The sequence below is a fragment of the Mobula birostris genome, chromosome 1 (genome assembly GCF_030028105.1).
Source record: "Mobula birostris isolate sMobBir1 chromosome 1, sMobBir1.hap1, whole genome shotgun sequence".
Taxonomy (NCBI): domain Eukaryota; kingdom Metazoa; phylum Chordata; class Chondrichthyes; order Myliobatiformes; family Myliobatidae; genus Mobula; species Mobula birostris.
This window is the reverse complement of record NC_092370.1, coordinates 112,148,993-112,171,484: the sequence shown is the minus strand read 5'-3', so window position 1 is coordinate 112,171,484 and position 22,492 is coordinate 112,148,993. Positions and strand designations below refer to the sequence as shown.

At 39.0% G+C, this 22,492-nt stretch overlaps 1 protein-coding gene across 4 annotated transcripts in view; it reads right to left on the bottom strand.

Moving 5' to 3' along the window:
- The window catches only part of nbeal2 (neurobeachin-like 2), a 226,019-nt gene that overhangs the window by 16,614 nt on the left and 186,913 nt on the right, over window positions 1-22,492 (bottom strand). For all 4 annotated transcript variants that reach the window (XM_072260272.1, XM_072260291.1, XM_072260281.1 and 1 more), the window contains 15 exons: window positions 20,711-20,868; window positions 18,206-18,339; window positions 16,117-16,224; window positions 14,541-14,636; window positions 13,937-14,061; window positions 13,056-13,196; window positions 11,723-11,853; window positions 10,411-10,520; window positions 8,016-8,133; window positions 6,855-6,952; window positions 5,827-5,943; window positions 4,334-4,423; window positions 2,677-2,786; window positions 1,308-1,480; window positions 584-678 (listed from right to left, as the gene is read on the bottom strand). In XM_072260272.1, the coding sequence (XP_072116373.1) occupies window positions 584-678; window positions 1,308-1,480; window positions 2,677-2,786; window positions 4,334-4,423; window positions 5,827-5,943; window positions 6,855-6,952; window positions 8,016-8,133; window positions 10,411-10,520; window positions 11,723-11,853; window positions 13,056-13,196; window positions 13,937-14,061; window positions 14,541-14,636; window positions 16,117-16,224; window positions 18,206-18,339; window positions 20,711-20,868 (1,804 nt within the window). The remainder of the gene's footprint in view (window positions 1-583; window positions 679-1,307; window positions 1,481-2,676; window positions 2,787-4,333; window positions 4,424-5,826; window positions 5,944-6,854; window positions 6,953-8,015; window positions 8,134-10,410; window positions 10,521-11,722; window positions 11,854-13,055; window positions 13,197-13,936; window positions 14,062-14,540; window positions 14,637-16,116; window positions 16,225-18,205; window positions 18,340-20,710; window positions 20,869-22,492) is intronic.

Genomic DNA, 22,492 nt, shown 5'->3' with positions numbered 1-22,492 from the left:
GCATTCACCAGCAACTTTGATGTGTGTTGCTTGAATTTCCAGCATCTGCAGAATTCCTGTTGTCTGGTTATTCAGCAGTGAGATTCTGGTGCTCCATAATCATTCTCTCATACAGCAAAAAGCTATTAAAATTGGTAATCAAGCCATCATTTACTACTTTTGTGGACAACATTTTATCCTTCTGTGGTTGAAATATACTTCCTAACTTCTCCGAATTTATGGTTTTACCCCATTGTCCAGACCTCATCAGCTTAAATTAACACTCTCTCTATCCTACCTTATCAAAGATTAAATTAACACTCTCTCTCTATCCTACTTCATCAAGGTAGGATTAAATTACCACTCTTTCTATCCTACTTTATCAAGGTAGGATTAAATTAACACTCTCTCTATCCTACCTACCAAAAATTCCAAATCACATAACACATCAACTTTCTATTATCTTGATAAAATGAACATGGGCTATACTTAGTGAACCTGCACCGCACACATTGCAAGTTAGTATATTCTTCTGAGTGCATCACAATATTTTCACCGGCTCACGATGTCATTTTTCCTAATGTGTCAATGGAAGGTATTTTACCTGTTGGATGATCTGCCACACCATGCAGGTGGTGTCTCTTGATCCAGAAATCAGATAAATGCCACAGAGGTCCAGTGCTAAACAAGTTACAATATCTGTAGGGAGAAAATTTATAATTCAGTAAGAAAAATACATGGCCAATTAACTGGAACCCTTGCTGCTTATTAAAGCAAGGGTGAGAAATTTCCAAACTCCTGTCGTTGGCATCAAAACAATTTGAGGTCAGCTGAGCAGGGTTCACATGAGGAGCACATTTCTGATGTACTATGCCAAACATTTCACAGTTTATAATTAATTGAGTTTTACTCCTGCAAAGTGATGAAAAGCTTATTAACTGTGCTATCAAGCAACATTTACTCACCAATAACCTACTCATTTATGGTTAGATTGGGGTTCACTTGGCTCCAAATTTTGTCACAGCCTTGTTCCAAACATGGACCAGACAGCTGAATTCCATGATTTCAAAGGAACAGTTGACTCAGTGTGGCATCAATGACCCCTAGTAAAACTGAGGTCATTGGGCATCGAGGAGAAAATGTTTCAATGGTCAGAACCACACTTCGTATAAAGATGGCTGTAATGGTTTTAAATCAGTCATTTGAGCCACGAGGAATGACCTGTATCTGAATGAATAAATCTCGATGCTGGGTGCAGTATTTTTTTCTCTTTCCTGATGAACATAGTAAAAATAATCCCATAATGATGAAGTTAGGTCAATACTAACCTATGTGCCTCATGATATGTCCTATGACTTTGCCCTTGCTCAAGGATGTAACCCGGAGACTGTTGTCCCAGTGACCACCACTGAAGAGGAGCTTTCCATCGTGGGAAACGACTAGGATCTTTGGTGATAAATCGATACCAGGAGCAAGTGGGCCGGACAGGAAACGCTGAGTCCTGCCAAAATAGTAACAGGATAAAAGAGAATCCATTCCGTTTAAGTTTGAAAGGTGATAGTAACTTAAGAGTTTGTGAGTGGGTGTTAAAGGAAACACTATATCTGAGTTTTTGTGTTTGTGATTGGATCTCTGTGACTAATGGTATTCGACATGGATCAGTGCTGGGAGTTTTGCTGTTTGTAATAGACATGAATAATTTGGCTGTGAGTGCAAGAGGCGCATTCAGTTAGCTGACAAATGACACCAAGATTGGTGGGACTGCTAATAGTGTTGAGCAGAGTCTTAGGTTACAGGTGATAGTGACGCCTTCATGAAATGAGCTGAGAAATTGCAGATGGCTTTAATCCAGATGAATGTGTGACTATTTGTTTTGGGAGTACTAATGAGGCTGGAATATACACTTAGGGAGTATTGAGGAACAGGGGAACTTGGGTTTCAAGTCCAAAGATCCTTGAAGGTAGATAACATGATTAAGAATGCTTATAGGATACTGGTCTTCATTACTTGGGGTACTAACTATAAGAGCAGGGAGTTTATATTCTAACTTTATAAAACATTGGTCCACCTAGAGTCCTGTGTGCTGTTATGGTCACCACACTACAGGAAGGATGTGATGGGTGCTGGAGAAGGTACAGAGGAGAGTTGCCAGGACGTTGCCTGGAATGGAGTTTTCAGTTATGAGGTGAGGTCTGTTTTCTCTGGAGCAGAGAATGATACATGGAGACATGATTCAGGTATATAAGACTACGAGGTGTATAAGTAGGGTAGACTGCAAGAAATGTTTCTCCATATCAGAGGTAGATAATACTAGAGGACCCATAGATTTCAAATAAGGAATGAGATTTAGAGGTATTTGTGGGGGACCTTTTCACACACAGAGTGGTAAATACTTGGAATACACTGCCTGGGAGAATGGTGGAGTCAGGGTCTTTTGCAGCTTTTAAGATGTGTCTCGATGAGGAAACACCTGGGCGCCAAAGGCTACAGGCCAAGTACTGGAAGGTGAGATTAGTACAGTTGTGTGCCCACTGGTCAATGTGGATGTGTAGGATCAAGTGGCCTGTTTAAATGTTACCTGACTCTATGAATTTTAAAGAAGATAGTGATTTAATTGCTTCCATGCAAACCTTGAATAAGACTTTAACTCAGAATTATGGTGGAGTTTTATAAACTGCAGAAAACAAGTAAACTTACTTTACACTGGAAATGATCGGGTCCTTGGTAAAAGTGAAGTAATTTGAGATATTTTTGTCATAAGGCAACCAGCCGTGAGTTCCTATCAAACCATTCATACTCACTGTTACCTGAGAGAAACAAAAAAGTAAATGAGCAGGCCCATCAAAATGTCAGAAAAATAAGAAGTGCTACATTTTTATGGAAAGAATAAGAGACAATGTTGATCAAGTGGCAAAATTGTAAAGAGTGCACCAGAACAGAGTTGCCCAAGTGTACAAAGATCTTTGACTGTGGCAAGGCACATTGCAAAGACCCTGTACTTCATTAACAGAAGTATTGAGTATAAAGGCTTGATTATGTTGGGCCTTCATAAAACACGGGGACATAAGTGTATTTGTGTTCAATTCTGCTCACCATATTTTAAGAAAGGTGCAAAGATCGTAGAGAAGGTACTAAAGAAATTTAACCGAATAGGTGTGGAAACAGGAAGTTTCAGCAACAAGTCTAGATTGTAGAAGCTTGGGTATTTTGTAACATATGAACTTGAGTGGAGATTTGATAAACATAAAACAGATTTAATATGGTAAACAATGATAAATGATTAGTTCAAGAATCAGGCACAGAGATCTTCAGTGATATGCAAAAGAAACATGGGAAATATGAGGAAAAGTATTTTACTAGTTAAATAACTGTGATCTGGTCTCTAAATGTGATGTAAACAAAGATAATTGGAGCCTTCAAAACGGAAAAAAATGCACCTTCAGAGAAATACCTTAAGGGGTTGCACAGAAGGACCAGAGGAATGATCTGACTAGATTACTCTACAAAGAACCAGTACAGACTCAACAGCTTGTGAAGGGCAAGGCGCTATTCTGATTTAGTGATCCAACAACAATAATCTATCAAAACGAACCCAAAACCTGTTGGATGGCACACAAGCAAATGTAAAGCAAGTTCACATGGTAGAACACACAAGGCAAAACCGAATAGGCATCTTTGACACATCTTCAACTAGCAGATTGTCCATTCCGTATTTTCATACAACCTCAAAATCAAAAAAAGCAACTAATTTTTTTCAACAGCCATCATTAGGTAGTTACTCATGAAATCAGACTTTCTAGACTCCGTTGCAAATGATTGATCTGGGGAGATTAACATCCATTGAGTTTTTACTAACAGTGACAGTGCCATTCATTAGGTCATACAACTTGAACTCTGCATTTCATTTACTGTTAGCCGAGACGGGGACAATTTAAGTTAAACTTTTCCAATGGTTGGGTAGGTACAACCAGTTGGATAGTGCATCTGGAAGTTCCCAATTGAATTACACTATTGTTGCAAGAAAGATGGGGATATGATTGAACCTTGCTTTAAGTGGGAGCCTTAAAACGTCATCAATCATCATCATCATCTTGAGAGGTCAAAGTTTCAAGACCAGACATTTTGCTTCTTTGTCCTTTTGAACTGATTGTTTCAAACATATGTCCAAGACAAAGTTTGGATCACATTGTTTTCTTCACTTCTTTGATTGAACATTGCATTGGTTCTTCAAAGTAAATACTCTTGGTCACCAAACTTATTTGGGCATTGGTTAAATCCTCATTATTTTCAAGTACGTTTTTAATGCAAAAAAAGAACCTGATGATTTTGGTCTTTCTTAACACTTTCTACTCACCAGAACATCTGGAGATCCCTGTGTGATAAAAGTGTGTGCTTGATTTTTTGGCACCACAGCCTGTACCAATGGAATATCATCACTGATACCCTGAAGAAAATAGATATGTCATATAAGTCATGTTATACATTCTACTATTGATAGATAATGTTTTTGGAGAGATGTGAACTGCAGGGCACCCTTTGAAACTCCCAGGCCATTTGAGCCAAGATCCTGTGACTTTCCTATCATACCCATACTTTTGTTCTTAGTTCTACTCCACTTTCATCAATAACCTCCAAATCTTCTGTACACACAATGTAACCAAGTGATAAACCTTCATCTCATGCATAACCGCCATTAGAATTGTGAAAGAATTGCCTCTAATATATTTCACTATGAGGAAAGTTCTTCAAGCCGCTTCTTCCATTGAATTAATCATGGCTGATTGCTTCCTCGTCTCCACTTTGTTCCATATCACTTGATGCATTTACCCTAAAGTTAAAGTCAAAGTTGAGTTTACTGTCATATGCACAAGTGCACGTATGCACAGGTGCAGTGTAGAACGTTTTCATTAATCAGGATTCACAGCATTTTGAATGACCTTCCACTTCATCATTACATACTTATGCATGAACAAATATGATTTTTTTTGTTAAAGCATTCGAAAATCAAGGTCCTTTCTATCTGTTGTAATCATGTCAGTCTTTATTAACAAGTTCCGCCAATCTCCTTTTCCCTATGCCATGCATCCTAAATGTTCTAAATCCTGAGACGATTGTTCCCAGCTTTGGTCACCCTGCAGTCATGTTTTCATAATAGCCTTTCCAAATTCTTTGCTATTAATCCATCCACCTAGTTGCTGATGAAAGGTTGCACCTAACTATAATTCCTTTAAGTTTGGCCTTTCACTCAGCTGTGCATCTTTGTAGAATAATATTTATTTTGTCAGGGGCTGATGGTGGTGAGAAAGGAGGAAGGTAACCTGAAAAAAGGAACAAATGGAAAGATACCAGAGAGGGTTCAGGCTTACTGGAATGATGCCAGATGGGAAAGCAGAAAAGCTGATATTGTTCTGCTGATACAAGATGGTGGGGGGGGGGGGGGAATATTATAGACGTATACATCATTTTGGGGAATTCTGGTAGAACAAAATAGAAGTTACTTACCCAGAGAGTGCTTAAAATGTGGAATACAATGTTACATGGAGCATTTAAGGCTAATGCCATTGATGCAGTTTCTCATTTTTATTCATTGATCAGACTAAGATACCTCTGGCAAAGCAAACGTTTATTGGCAGGTCCCAGAGGGAACCTGAATAAATATATAGTGAGCAAGTGAATGAAGATTATGGTGAATGATACATTAGTGAGAAGAACTTCCCATGGAACACAGACAATGGCATAAATCAACTGAATCTAATGGCCAGTTTCTAATTCATGCAACTCTACATAGGGAGGAAAGGCATTCTTCAATCCATAAGTACCTTCTCCTGAGCATTATGAACCACCTACCTCAATGAAGAATGACTTAAGTTGGCCCAGCTGATCAAAGACATTTGGTGTATAGCTGTCAAATCGCGCTGATCGTCTGTCGGCATTCTCTGCAGTAAGACGCGGAGGATGTGGCTCCTGGAAGAAAAGATGAATCAAGTCAATAATTACAGGAATTGTCATTTCTTTGCTGTAGACAATTTTTTCTGTTTTATCTACTCTTTCCAACATCTAAATTCTATTCCTCCTGGGATGGGAGGTTATCTATTTAAAGTTAATCTGAGCAGGAACTTCTTCACTCAGAGAATTTTTGAATTCTCTACTGTGGGAAAATGTGGATAATGTTAGGTACTTTCAAGACTGCGATAAACATTTGGACAATTGATTGTGAGCTAAAATACTGGCAGATGGCTACCTGAGTTTGCGAAAGGAATAAAGATTGGTTGTAGTGCTGAAAAGTACGGTGTGAAATGTGCCTGTGATGTGCAGACAGTACAGTATAGTTCAGTTATGAAATGTCTTCATGAATGAATGCAATTCAAAGGGCAGTTAAATAAATTATGCTTTTTTGTGACTTGTGTTAGATACAGTCCAGATTAGGTACAACAATTCACCAGTTTAATGACCAAATACCAACATTAACTTCTGTAATTTATACTAAATTCAAATTCTCACATTTAGATGCTGGCATCTAAATCTGGATAAGTGGTTACACTGCTATTATATCGTTATTGCTGGATTAGTAATTCTTCTTAAATGTATTGTTCCGCAGCAAGCTACATTGAGGAATTAAGTTCATTTGTTCACACTGACCAGAAAATACTGATCTTAACTACTCAGGATTCTCTGACTTCAACTGGAAAATATTTCAAGGGAAAACCATATTCAAAACATTTCAATATTAGGAGAGTTCCTAATTTGTAATTTGTAACTAAAGTACAAAATGAAACAGGAAATAAGATAGAACTAAAAAGACAAATCAATTAAATTGAGTGAATGTTTTAACATGATTATTTGCAGAAGAAAGTAACAACCCAATTTAAGTTCACCTTCAGGAGTTGGCATGGGGTTTGTCCAAAGTTGCTAATGATCCCTTCTAAAGCCTTCCTTTCTGTCTCATCAGCAATTGCATCCAGATCCACAGCACCTGTGCAGAAAGCATTGAATTAATGCTGGGAGACAAAGTTGAGTCTTACAGCTTCAATTCCAAACCATCACCAAGGCTCAGAATTTAATTGGAGATGGTACCTGCATGGCCCATATCAACAGATCAAGTCAAAATACTGCTACATTAGTATGCAATGAATTTGAAACTAACAAATTTGATTTCACAGTTTAAAAATTTCTTTTGAATTGTAATCACATCTAGAAAGCATGGCCACTGTTTCATCTATCTGTACAGGATGTGGGATTGCTATAAATACTTATTGCACCTTGACTCTCCTCTAATTAACCCCAGAATTTGACAGCTTCAAAACAAACCCAGAGAGAAAAAGGATCTCGTGCTTTCCTGGTGTAAATGACAAAAACCTCTACTTGGGATTCCAGCCGGGAATAGGCATCCATTTTAACCGACATTTTGATGACAAGTTCTGTCATCTTCATCAGGGATGATGCCGAGGCATATCTATCTCGGTGGTGTGTGTGTATATATATATATATATATATATATATATCCCCATCGTCTGTTCCTTCTGATTGGTTAACCCTCGTCCAATCAGGTTTATGCTGTCTTACTTTGTTTGCAATCGAATTCCAGTACTTATTTAGAGCAAGGCCTTCGTTGTTGTTAAAACACTTTTTCTCTAGTTTAATTTCAATGGCTCCCTTCACCACACAGTCCCAAAAGCAATTGGCACAGCACAATAGTTTTGTGCCATTGAAATCAATCCTAAGACCCTGAGCAATTACAGTGAATTGATTTTTTAAGCTTGATGTATAGGCCAATCCCCTGTACAGTGGATGTGATGGATTGCAGAAACATTGATGAACTCCAGCCATACCATCGACTTCAGAAGACGATTGAGATGGGAAGTCATCAATGGCCTATGCTCCACTGGAGCTAAGGGTCGAAGAAGAAGATGACTTTTCAGCTTCAGAACCAAGAATATAGAAAAGCTTGAGACAAATTAACTTCTCATGATCTGATGAACTCCACATTATAAACTTGTATTTAAACTACTTGGTTGTCACCTGTGGAGTTGCCATACCTTCATATGTACAGTAATAAAAGACATTCAGTGCTTCAACAGCTGCAGGTCCCCTCTGCTTGTAACCGAAGATCAGGTCAATCCAATCATGGAGGTTTGCAGAGACATGCTCTGACTCCTGCATGCAAAGTAAATAAAACACAATCACATAACTGAGAAAAACAATAAAAATAAAGCGCAAAGCAGATAAGAGAATCAGAGTGGAATGGGTTAAGTGGAATACCCAGGAGTACTGGGAAGGAGGAATGGGTTAAGTGGAATACCCAGGAGTATTGGGAAGGTACTGTGAACAATGCAGGTGAACACCAACCTGCAACAGTGAATTCTATCAGGTTAAATAAATAATGAGTGAACTATAGTACATATTTTTGCCACTAATTTTAATGACATAGGCACTTGAGTTCACATGTAATATGCTGGAGAGAGTCAACGGGCCAGGCAGCATCAGTGAAGGGAAATGGAAAGTTGACTTCAGGAGAAGGAAGCCAGAGGTCCATCAGCGGCTCAGAGGTGGAGAGGGTCAGCAACTTGAAATTCCGTGGTGTTCTCATTTCAGAGGATCCATCCTGGGACCAGCATGTAAATGCAATTACAAAGAAAGCATGGCAGCATTTGACTAAACTTTTACAAAAGTTTTCACAAAATTTTGACTAACTTCTATAGATGTGTGGAGCAGAGTATATTGACTGGCTGCGTCACAGCCTGGTATGGAAACACCAATGCCTTTGAATGGCAAGTACTACAAGGAGTAGTGGATATGGCCCAGTACATCATGGTAAAACCCTTGAAGCCATTGAGCACATCTACATGGAACATTGTCGCAGAAAAGCAGCATCCATCATCAGGGACCCCCACCACCCAGGTCATGCTCTCTTCTCTCTGCTGCCATCAGGAAGAAGGTACAGGAGCTTCAAGACCCACATCACCAGGTTCAGGAACAGCTATTACCCCTCAACCATCAGACTCTAGAACCAGTGGGAATAACTTCACTCAAATTTACTTGGCCCATCACTGAACTGTTCCCACAACCTATGAACTCACTTTCAAGAACTCTTCATTTCATGTTTTTTATATTTATTGCTCATTTATTTATTATTATTCTTTCTTTTACACAGTTAGTTACCTTTTTCACAATGATTTATCCGCTCTGTTGGTGTGATCTTTCATTGATTCTATTATGGTTCTTGGATTTATTGAGTATGCCCACAAGAAAATAAATTTCAGGGTTGTATATTGTGATATATTTGTATATTTTAATAATATATTTATTTTGAACTTTGAAGAGTAAGTGATTTGAATTGAGACCCTTAATCTAGGCTGAGAGAAAGTATTGAGGAATGGTGCCAGAGTAAATTTTGACATGGACCGCTCCATGTAACCAACAAAATTTGCAGGCACAGCTGAGGCCCATGTGAGAGCCCATGGTTACACCTCTGATTTAGAGAAAATGGAAAACTTCAAAAGGGAAGTTGGCAAGGATAAGCACAAGTTTTGTCAGGCAGAAGAGGGTGCTTATAGGGGGGATTGATTAGCTCTATGTTCCAGGAAGAAACAGAGAGCCCCCACGGCCTTCCAGTTGGGGGACAGAAAGGTACACGGACAGGACGTTCATTGTGAAAATGAGGCGGTGGGAATTCAGGCATTCCATATGATGGATTGCAATCCAAATTGTCAGCTGTTCATTTCCCTCCATAGATCCTTCCTGACCTGCTGAGGTACTCCAGCATCTTGTGTGTTGCTCCAGCTGCCAGCATCTGTAGTTTCTTGTGTCTCCAAAACCACATGAGTTCATTATAGTTTTACAATGGATTGAGATTTATGTTCTGAATGGGCTAGTTTTGCCTAGAGAACATTATATATAATAATTAACAGTACTTCAATTTCCTCAGTTGTAAGCATCCTCCATTATTGACGAGAGTTTAATTAGGATCCTGGGGGTTTTAAGAGTAGAACGATTGATATCTGTGTATATTGGAGATTGATCTGTGGAGTACTAACATTCAAAGTAGTAAACATATCGGGAAAAGAAAGAAATGATGCACGTTTGGGATACTCTTGCATTGGATTTGCTGTATCACCTATTTACCCAATCCAGTACCACAATAAAGGCAGGTGGAGTCGCAATCAATGGGAATTGTGAAGAAGCAAGTTTTCTACACAGCTGGAGATTAAAGCATAATAAATGTCACACCTCTCTCATCTGATTTCACATTGAGTCTGGTGTTGTACCTTGCTGTTCAGACGGATGGGAAAGAGGGCATAACACAGGATTGCAACTGAATTTTAATCTGCCAACATGGCATTTTATTGCTCTCAAGGGAACTTGGAAAAGGCTCTTAAAGGAAACCTCAAGAATTGACCAAAAAAAAAAGAATATTTTTTTTCTTCTTCTTACCAGTGCTTTCCTGTGCTTATAAATGAAGTCTTCAGGAGATTTTGCCCACTTGGGCAGGACGATATCAGCCACATTTTCACTGGTCATCTGCAGGCAACCAAGATCAAACCCTAGGGAAAGGGAGGGACACAGAATTAGGATGTTAGAGGCAAAGATGTTGAGAGAGTAAAGCATAAAGAGACAGAAGAAGTGGGTGGTGGAAAAAGGGATGTGAAAATAAGCGAAAGGAAGGAGTGAAGTGATAGAGAGTGTCGGAGAAAGGTGAACATAGAGAGAAAGATGAAGGAAAACAGAAACATATACAAGTGACCCTGCATTAATCACACCACCAATTGTTTTCCAGGAAAGCAACCCGTCTGCACAGAAGGAAATGAAAATTAGTTTTCATTAAGGATTTCTTCCTTTTTTTTCTCTTCCCCTCACTAAGCCACTATTAAATGATGTCATAGGACATGCAGGAGTTGGAGCATTCCTCTTCCCCATACTCACTAGTGACCTAGCAGAAATGTGCAATGCTGTTCTAAAATAGCTAATGTTACCACCTCCTTAGATCATGCAGACCATTTGACTATAGAAGCTATTACAGCCAATTTTAATTCTAGGTGATATGTACCCAGGCACACTTCTCAACAGGGTTAGTAATATAACAATTAGGGAGAGGAATTATGGTTGACTTTCTGTTTGCTTGTGCAAAGAGTTGCAGAAGGCCAGTTGTAGTGCTGAGGTACACTTGTAGCTTTAATTTTAATTCTTCCTGGTGTTACTACAGCCAATAATCTGTTTGCCCATTTCAAGTGATGACAGCTGCGGATCAGTGGTAGTGCTTTGGCCTCAGGTCTGAATACTGGGATGCAACTTCAGACAACAGTTCAATACAGTACTAAGAGAATCCAATAATATTAATTGTAGTCTCAGTTAGACAAGATGTTAAAATTAGGCTTTGCCTGTACTTTCAGATGGATTTTAAACAGCTCAAGCCACTCTGGAAGTTCTATCAGCATCCTGACTATTATTTATCTCAGAACTATTGTCAAATTAATCTATTACTCATTGACCTTGGTCTTTTTGGATATTGTGACTTGGGTGAATAATTCTACCCTCATTATATCAGCACCTACACATAACAATATTTAAACAGTTTAAGGCACTTCGCTATTCCATAAAGCCATGAAAAGTATTTTATAAAATGTGTGTCCTAATGCATTTCTTAAAAAATGTTTCATGGTTTTATTGCATTTAACAGTAAAACCATGCCAACATTAAAAATGAGAACCTCCTTGATTTTAAGGAAAGAAGCCAGAGGTCTGCCTACCATTCTGGTTCTCCAGAAATTCTGGGAAGTAAAAGAATTCTGGAGTTAGCTCTTTCACGTCGACAGGGTTGTCTATCCGAACCTGCCAGGCTGCAGGAATTGAGTGGAACTGGCGGTCTGCACAATCAAACCTGTGGATCACAAATATTTAGCAATTATGGAATGTGACATTGTGTTAGTGAGTAGCCATGCTGCAGTTCACTCATCACATCTTCAGAAGGCACAACCATTCATTGATTAAATATTTCCCTTTGTATCGTGAAGGATTTTAAGTGCTCCAGGGATGTTTCTCTTATTGTATGGTTTCTGATCATTGTAGTACTGTGTCAAAAACATGGCAGCTGCATTGTCTAATGAACAGAAAGCTGGGATCATTGGGGCCCAATAATCTCAACACAGAAGCATCTGTCTTTATTGTTAGATGTAATCTTCAAAATAATTCTGTCAACAGTAGTTTAAATGATGATACATAGATGTTATTTTTTATTCAGAATTCATGTTCATCAAAATAAACTCTTACTATCTGAATTGAATGCATTCCATTTTAGGCTACTTACCTTGATTAAATATAGATTTAACCAACCACTACACTGTTCCAATAACTAAACTCAGAGGAAGTAGAGCACAATATGTATATATAAAACAGAGCTCTAAATTGTAATTAAGTACCTGGGACAAGTTCAATTCAAAACAGAACTCACTTCTTCTGTCCCATTAAACACCCACAGGTACAATTCTATTCTAGGTATCTGGTATAATTCAAGTCTAGATATCAATTTGAAGCTAATTTGAAAACAACCTTGCTCTTGTGAACCGCCACACTAAGTTGTTGTTCAAGTTCACCGCAGCAGCTTGGACTTTATTGTGTCTATTCCATATCACAATTCCAGTTTTCCTCTTTTGGTCAATGTCTTTTAACACCCTTCAGCACTCTGACACGTTGGCAGCATACCTCTTCATGCAAGCTCCAATGACCAAGCATTTGTAACCTTCCATTACCTTTTGTGTGGAAAAAAATTTCCAGATTTTACCCCCAAAGAGCTTGGTTTTAATTTTAGATTCTGCCTTTTCTGTTGGATTAAGAATATAAGAACATATCAAGCAGCACCATCAGTAGATGATGTGGCCCTTCACTTCAGTTCCATTGTTTATCAAAGTAAAAAGTGAACCTTTTCCTCATCCTCTTTCCAACAGACATAACATGCAAAAAATCTTAACCTCTTGGATAGATTAAATTGGAACAGAGATCTCTCAGACTGCTACAATGCATATTCTTGCAATGCTGTTCACTTGGTGCCAGTCTGATCCTCCAACTCAATGAAAAAATGCTGACCTGCCGCTTTGTAGCTGGATGTGCAAAGTAGTGAAAGGTTCGATCCGGATCATGTAGTGCATGACTCCAGCTGCATTGGAATAGTGTGTACCGTAGTGGAATTTGTCAATGTTTCCTGTAGGATCTTCAAAGCTTTCATACCTGAATGTTGAATTAGGAAGAGTTAGATCACCGACCATTCTCGCATATCGCTTACCTCAGTTTCCAAGAATTGATTTTTTACCACTTTCTTGAACTATCACAGAGCACGTTCCTTTCCTTTTACTGAAGGAATAAGTTCTGCTGTTCAACACCTTCAGCTCACTGCTGCTGTACATTACAGAGGCATGGATTTGCTACAGCAGGGACCCCAAGGCTCAAAGGAGGTATTGATGATACAACGTTCATAAATCTCCTGGCAAGGTACCAAAACCAACATTGTTATCTTCACCTGAACCCAGATCCCCAGAAGACACTGTAGTTACATTTATCCAGCTCCAATGAGCAGGCTACCTCATTTGTATGTGTGATACCAGGCTCCCAACACAGATACTCTCCTCCTTGTTCTGCCATGGCAGGAAATTACTTGAGGACACAGGAAAGAATTCAAGGATACACTCAAGGCTTTATGACACTCAGCAGTTTGATCAGCCTACAGTACATCCACGTGGCTAAAAGGAACAGGCTTTTTAACTGGTCACTTCAAGATGGTTTTTGTCATCATTTGTTGTCTGTGGACAATCCCTTTTTAATAAGGCCATTTGGTAGTAATCATCATTTAGCACTCTGGATTTTCCTCATCTTATGATGGTGACAAAATGGCTGGAGACATGAACCATTCTTTATCAGACAGAAAATATCACCATCCAAACAAATACAAAGTCAAATACAACTCAACTCACTTCTCCTTTACGTCCTTTGCATGTTTATCATTCACCACACCAATTGGGCGAGAGAGATCTCGGAAGACACTTGGATTGTTCAAATCCAACTCCTCAGATGTGTAGTCACAGATGATCCATGGAAACTGAGTTAAATAGAATAAAGTTCAGTGATAAAAACAAAATATTCTTTCTTCTAGATACTTGGTGTTTTTTAAACATAAAATCATAGTCAAATGAATCAATATAAAAAAAAACAATTTTGTTGATTGCTTCCAGTCATTATGTGAAATGAATTTTATGCAGTCTTGTGCCTACATTTTAATAGTCAGAATTCTAACCTGTAAACTCTGCAGAAATTAATATGAAATATTGGTATCACTTAGGAACACAAATTGAGAAAACTTGACTCAAGTACCCCTACTATATTAAGTCTACTTTGGGGAAATGTAGGAGGAGATTTACTATACAGTAACTATGTTGTATCCATGCTTTGTAAGTTTGTTACTGATATGTGTACATTTTCAACTGTTTTGCGAGCTCAGGAAGATTTGAACTTCCTTGATTTGACAGGGGGCTGAAGTGGAAGGGTCAGAACTCATCACTCCTTTAGGAGCAAACTTACCACTGGATATTGGGATAGATCATTATAGGTTCTTCCTGCAATGGTGTTAAGTTGCATTAAATACTCAAAGTTGGATATCTTTCTCTGAACCCATTTCTGAAAGAGAATAGTGAAATTTACTACACAGCCCGCAAAGTCACAAGACCACCCTCCTTTTTGGAACGGTGGTGTACCGCACAACAATTAGAAAGTTTTATTACATCTTTGTAAGTGACTGATGAAATATCACTTGAAGTATCAACTTAATTTCTGAGACAAGAATCATAATAAATACTGGAAACCTTTCCATTATTAAACAGAGAGTTAAGGTTTAACTTCCAATACCAGCACATTAATAATTAAGGACAGAAATAAATCAATTACTTTTGGAGCTGCTCTTCACTTTGTAAGACTCCAATAAACCAACAGCCTGCCATGGAGCTCAACAAACATGCAATTATATAAAATTGGGATGTATACTCAACATGAGTACAAAGGACAGGCCAGGGAACTACAGGGCAGTGAGCCTGACTTCAGTTGTAGGGAAGGTACTGGAGGGAATTCTGAGGGACAAGATCTACCATCACTTTAATAGTCAAGGCCTACTTAGGAATAGTCCAGGTTTTTAAACCAATATTGACCCGGCTGGTGGTGTAGTGGCATCAGTGCCGGACTTCAGGACGAAAGGTCCCGAGTTCGAATCCAGCCAGCTCCCCTGCACGCTTTCCATTCGTGCTGGGTTACGAGCTGGTGATCTCTTTGGAATCTCACCCGGCAGAAGGCAATGGCAAACCACAGCTGTAATTTGAGAGATTTTAAAAAACTCACCTGAGAGTGAGTACAAGATTGCAACATTTAAGAAGCATTTGGAAAGGTATAGGAGAGATGAGGCTTGTAAGGTTAGGAGCCAAGTGCAGGCAACTGGCAGGGAGAATGCTGTGGGTGGCGTGGATCAGTTGGGTTGAAAAATGCAGTATTACTCTTATGAAATTGCATTTCCTGGTTAAGGAGTACAAACAGAATAACAGTTACATGGTCTAAGTGTGCAGCACACCACTGGCCTATGTCATGCACTATTTCTGAAATTATTTTTTAAAATTTTCTTTACCAAATTTTGAAATCAGAGTACAAGCATGGAACTGAAACTCAGTTGCTTGTTTGGAGCTAGAAAGCCAGAACAAATTTCTGCTTTACACATCTCTAAGGATATTTCAGTATGATGAATCAGAATCAGAATCAGCCCTAATATTACTGGTATGCCATGAAATGTGTTGTTTTGAGGCAGCAGTGAATTGCAATACATTGTAGTAAAACCATAAATTACAGTAAGTGTATATAAATAAATAAAATTAGTGCAAAAAGGCAGGAGAAAATACGGTGTAAGTGTTCATGGGTTCATTGTCCATTCAGAAATCAACTATAAACTTTAAAGTGGATAAATACTGTACTTCAAAGGAAAGATTTTCAGGGCTTTGGAGAAAGGACACAGCAGTGAGGTTCATTTGGCAGTTTTTTCCCCAAAGAGCCTGTATTGGCTCAATGGGCAAAATGTGACAGTTATTGACATCCCAATTCACACAGAGGCACAGCACCTTACCTGAGTTAATCCAGATGCTTTTAGCAGTTCCTGCGGAGAGCGGCTATCGAAGTAGAAGAGGTTGGGGGGTCGTGCTGCCAGCATGCGCGAGTACACTTTGTTTCGGACCTGTATAAAAACAAGAGAGTAAGGTAGGTGATCTCGGTAATTTTACTTGCACAACATTATTACGTGAACTTTCTTTATGCATTAATTGGTCCGGTGAAAAGGAGAGCATGAATGGATACGGTAGAGTGGGTATTTTATTTCCTTGCTTATTTACACAAGGCACATTTACCACTGAAACTAGTAAGGGTTGCTGGAACAGTTTTTCTCTGCCATAAATGCTATATCAAGCACTACATGTTTGCTTTTGCACACCTTAAGGTCTTGAAAGATGCTACAAGAATAAAAAGGTTTGCTTTACTTCAGATCTAAACAGGAATTATCTTGCTCAATATGTTCACACAAGTGACATGGGTGCAGTCTTGTCAGATTTTTGCAGTGATATTCATATCCCAGTGTTCACACATACAGTACCACCTCTCCTTCTTATTTTCCACATTGTCAGTAGGTTTTCTTTAGTATTGCTGCAGATGCCATCACCTAGGCCAGACAGTGCTAACAGCGGAATATTCTTTATGGTAGACAGCCATTTTCAAGTTAAGAAAAAAACAAGTTCAATGTATTAAGGTCATACCACAATGTATCAAGATCATATCTTACTTCAATCAGCTCTTAAAGGTACATTCACACTCATACACAATATACCTGCGACATATCATGCAAGCCATTGCTTGTCCTTAGAATCACAGCTACTGTGGGAAATAGGCTGTGATATATGGACAAATTTTGACATCACTCTGCTGACGTTCATTATTCAAACTGAAGAGAACACTACTGAATAAAAGGAAGAGAGGCAGTTTTGAGGCAGGAAGACTCAACATCCATTGTTTTGTTCAACTGTGATAATATTCTCATTGAAATAGGAGATTGGGGGTTCATAGTTCAAAACCAAGACTCCCAGACAAAAACAACAGGAATTCTGCAGATGCTGGAAATTCAAGCAACACACATCAAAGTTGCTGGTGAACGCAGCAGGCCAGGCAGCAGCTCTAGGAAGAGGTACAGTCGACGTTTCAGGCCGAGAAGGGTCTGAAAGTCATTAATAGGGGAATAATATTTATAAAACAACTAAAGGACAATGAACACATTAAACTCCTCTCTTCACTGTACTTAGATGTAAAAGGATCTGCATTTTTTGGACATAGCATAGGGGAGCTCTCTCTCATTTGTACTACCCAATATATACCTCATGATAGATGTCGTAGAAACAGATGTTTCTGATTCAAAAATAAGAACAAATATGCTGGAAACACTGAGCAGGTTGGGCAGCGTCCGTGGAAAGAGAAACAGAGTTGGTGCTTCGTGTGAGAATTGACAAGCTATCTTTTGTATACTACATACAACCTTGAGTTTTGTCTCCTTACAGGCAGCCACAAAACAAAGAAATCCGATAGAACCCGATAGAAAAAGAGAAGACCATCAAACACCCAATGTGCAGAACAAAAAACAAATTGTGCCAACAATAAAAGTAAGCAAATAGCATTCAGAACTGAAGTTCACAAAGGTGAGTCACAGTCATGAAGCCAGTCATCAGTGCAGTCAATTCAGGAGCCTATTAGCTCACAGCATCAGTTCAGCACAGAGAAGAGTAAACCTTGCAGGGCAGCAAGCTGAACTGACCCATCCTTCCCCTCCGGCCTCTACATCTTGACCTTTTCAAGTTGGCCCGGCACTCAAATTGGCCAAATCCCAGGTTCTTCCATGCTCTCAGACCAGAGCCCTGCCACTTTGATAGGCTCTCGGGCCCGAGCCCATACCTTTATTGCAGTTCCACACCAGAATGGTTAATATCCTCAGCAATGTATTAAACCACTTCCTACAATGGCTTGAAGATGACCTGGTACTATGTCCTCATGGCAATTAGAGGTTGACAGTAACCTTCAGCTTTACCAGAAATAAGTCACATTTCAAAAACTGAAACCTAAAAAAACCCAAACCACATCCCAATTAATTATAGGAAAGACATTGCTTTAAAAAAAGATACCTTTTTCTTGAAATTGACAAAGTAGTTTGATTGATCAATGAAGAAGAACTCCAGAGCAGATCTCCTTAAGTTATAGCGCCTCAGATGTACTTCCCGGAGTTGGGAGAGAGGACGTTTGAAATCATACCCAATACCTGAAAGTGAAACACAACAATTCAGTGTACCTTGTTCCTTCCTCTCTCGATGGCCATGATTCACTCCCAAAACCCATAAATCTGCAGCCATGAAGGACAATGGCAGCAAGTGCATGGAGCACCACCACCTCCAGGTTCTCCTTCAACTTGTACGATATCCTGATTTGGAAACAGATTGCCAATCCAATCCTTCATCAACACTCGTTCCTGAAGAACACTGGGAATATGTTCATTAATTGTACCTCAGCACTTCAGAATGTATCGTCACCTTTTCAAGGGCAATTAGGTATGGGCATTGAATCCTGGCCTAGGCAGCTATGCACTAATTCTTTATAAAAATTGAGCGTAGTTCATTGATGTCAACAAAACAGATTTTCTGGAAAGAACGCAGGGTGCAATCTTTGCTTCTTTTTGCATTTAGCCTGCGTGACTGCACAAATTTTTATCCTGATGTTGGTAATGATCAATTAACTAAGACTGAATTCTCTCTCAGGAGATATAAAAGTTTCAAAAGTACCACTTTGAAGAGTAACAGGGTGCTTCCATTTGGTATTCATCCATCAACCATCCTCTCTAATCTTAAATTCATCCAAAAGATCCACTGTCAGGTGCTAACCACGTTGCTTTCTGAGATCCCAATACTCCACAATTCCACTGTTTTTTCAGGATTATCACCACTCCAGCAATGATTAATTTTCCCGAAGAATGTGTTGTGATTCAGGAACACTGGCCTGGCTTGTGAAGAAGTCCGTGATTTCTGAAACTGGATTCAGGAATTATCACACTGGATATTATTTAAGGAAAGAGAGGGAGAGCAAAAAGGAGACAGAAGGAGCACAAAGAAGGGAGGGCAAGAAAGGAAGAGTGCAAAATAAAGGAAGACTGAGGAGTGAGAGAGAAAGAGAGGGAGACAAAGGGAGAAATGGAGACTGAGAAAAAGAGAAAGGGAGAATAATGTAGGGGAGGGGGAGAGAGAGAGGGGAGAGGGGGAGAGGGGAGAGAGAGAGGGGGAGAGGGGGAGAGGGGAGAGAGAGAGGGGGAGAGGGGGAGAGGGGGAGGGGGAGGGGGAGAGTAGTCTTTTCACTATAAAACAGTCATCAGTCAGTTATCAAGAGTATGGTAACAGTGGGATAGAAGCTGTCCTTGTGTCTGGTGGTCCATGCAGAAGGCATCTGATAAAATTATTTTCAAGATTATTTAAAGAATTGAAATTGTATGGGATTAAATCTAACTTTGTGACATAGGTTCTGATTGATGGGATACTGCCCCCATGTATCTACATTGTAGCTCCAAAATACATTAATATCAAAATTACTCAGATAAAGAATGCAGAATATAAAAACTTGCAAAGGTTTTCTTTGTCAAAGCCACAAAGTACATCAGGTGCATGGGGACAATAGGATTTATAGATCGTAAACAGATCAAGTGCAAGGGAAAAATAATAGCAAGTAGAGTTCAACTTGAAAATGTGAGATCTTTGGGTCCAAGAGAAGTAACTTGGAATACATTTTATTATTTGTGAACTATAGAGGGGGTTTTTGCTTTTACACAAATCCTTAGTAACATAAATAATCAGAAATGTCATCAAGTTATGGGCTTTACTTAAAGTGAATTGGAATACAAAAGTAAGGAAGTAATGCTTTAGTGTCCAAAGCTTTGATTGGTTTCCGTATAGAGAAATGCAATCAGTTTTAGAGGCTGCACCTCAGAGATGATATATTGGCAGTGCAGATTCATCACAATAATAGAAACCATAGAAAAACTACAGCACAGAAACAAGGCCTTTTGGCCCTTCCTGGCTGTGCCGAACCATTTTCGGCCTAGTCCCACTGACCTATAGAAACCATAGAAAAACTACACCACAGATATTTTAAATGGATAAATTGCAAAGACAGATCTGTAGATATGGCTTGCATACCCTCAAGCTTATTATCTGAAGCAGAAGTAGTTAAAATGATATGGAGAAAATATTTCCTCTGTTGGGGAAAACCAGAGCAGGAAATCACAAATCTTAAAATAGAAATCAAGTACCCTGAAGTGTAAACAAGAAGCATTTTCCTACAAAAAAACTAGAAAAGTCAATAAAAATTCTTCTTCAGAAGGCTGATCAATCAAAATTGTTTTTTGTTGACAAATAGAGATCAATAGAGTTTCAGTATAGATCAGCTACAATCTTGATGAATAGTAGTAAAAGCGGAGTCCAAATTCCTACATCACCCTTACTGAATCTTGATTCAGGTGAAGCACGGCTTTGAAATGCTAGCCTGGAGAATGCAATCAAATCCAAATCACTGGAATGGGAATGACAATTGGAACAATTAGTTACTATTGAAACATCAACCCAGCTGCAGAACAGTTTCAGGACTCTCACCCTCTTCTGTCTCTTCTTTCTCTGAGCTGCCATCATAGAAATAAATATGCTGTGTGGTGATCTCTAGACGTCCAGGGATGACTGCAACAATTGTGATCAGCTCACAATCCTCAGAAATCACTAACTTCTCCTTCTGACTGGGTTCGTCAGGTTCAACCCTACAAAAATAAAATTGGAAATTGAACATGGGCTAGTAATTCAATCCAGATTAGCAGTAGCACATCATCAAAACACTGAACCCTAAAGTTAAATGCATGCAAACTTTACTTTTATCCCAAGCAAGCTGCTGCTAAGGCCATGTTATAAATCAATTGCATTTTGATCAATTTCTGCACGTCAATGAAACAGTGTCAAAATATGACACAGTTACTCATATTTACTCTGTTCCTATATGCCAGCAGATTCTGCTGTCTCTGGTGCTTTTATATTTTAAAGATGCATTGGATGATAGTTCTTTAAAATTGAAAGGGAGGATTAAGAGCACCAACATCTTATAAAGAAGTCAGTAAAAAGGAAATAAGCTGAAAACATTATGCCATGTTGGAAAGTAGAACAGAAAGAAATGATACAGGAAATGGAGATATCCACTATGAAGTTTAGTTTGCTTACTGGTTGATAGCAGCAACATTACTCGAGACATCTGGCTATCATTCCATAAGACTATTAGACATAGGTGCAAAATTAGGCCATTCAGCCTACTGAGCTTGCTCCACCATTCCATCACGGCTGAATTATTATTCCTCTCAACCCCATTTTCCTGCCTTCTTTCTGTAATCTCTGATACACTTACAAATCAAAAATCTACCAATCTCTTCTTTAGATATACCAAATGACCTGGTCTCCATAATTCCACAATTCACCCACCATCTAGCTAAAGAAATTTCTCTTCACCTCTGTTCTAAAGGGACATCCCCCTTTTCTGGTACTATGACGTCTGGTCCTAGACTATAGGAAACATCCTCCCCACATCCACTCTATCTAGGCCTTTCAATATTCGATAGGTTTAAATGAGATCCTGCTCATTCTTCTAAACTTCAGCAAGTACTGGTCTAGGGTGTTTTTTAAAAAATCATTTTCAGGATGTGGGTGTCTCCGGTAAGACATGAAGCTATTTCTGTGGTTGCTTGATAAAATAGCGCTGTGAAGCAACCTGACGTAATGAAGTGTTTTTCAAGTCACCCTAAGTGAAGCTAAAGTTACAGATTGTTGTGTGAGCAGTCAGTTATTTGGTCAGATCAGCGACAAATCAGCATGAATAATCATCTGGGTTTTTTCATAACTATCTGACAACTTCAAGCTCCGAAAAACTGGGCTGTTTATTTCAGGATTTTACAAATCAAGATCAAAATCAGAAACTGCTGACAACGGTGGAAAAACTTGACTGATTTCCGGCATTGGTTAAAACTGAAGTTGTTGCAGTAGCTGAACTGAATTTCCATTTAACTTAACTGCGCCCACCCCCCCACCCATCCTTCTCTACCCCTCCAGGAAAAAGGTCTGCTCTTAAACTGAAAGGAGATACTGTAACATTTATCTTTGACCCTATTGGGAAGAGGCCAAGGTTAATATGGTTGGCAACAGCCAATCCTGGATCAGCGCCAGAATAGTGAACTAAACATGAACATAGGTCATTTGTTGTGAGTATGTGAAGAGTAGACTACGGCTGAAGCATCATTTCTACTGACTTTCATGCAATACCAGTGTCATCGTAGAGACTGATAGATTAGAGGCCATTTTGCAGACAGAGAAAGCAAACTAAAAATGACTGTTAGAATCCCTGCT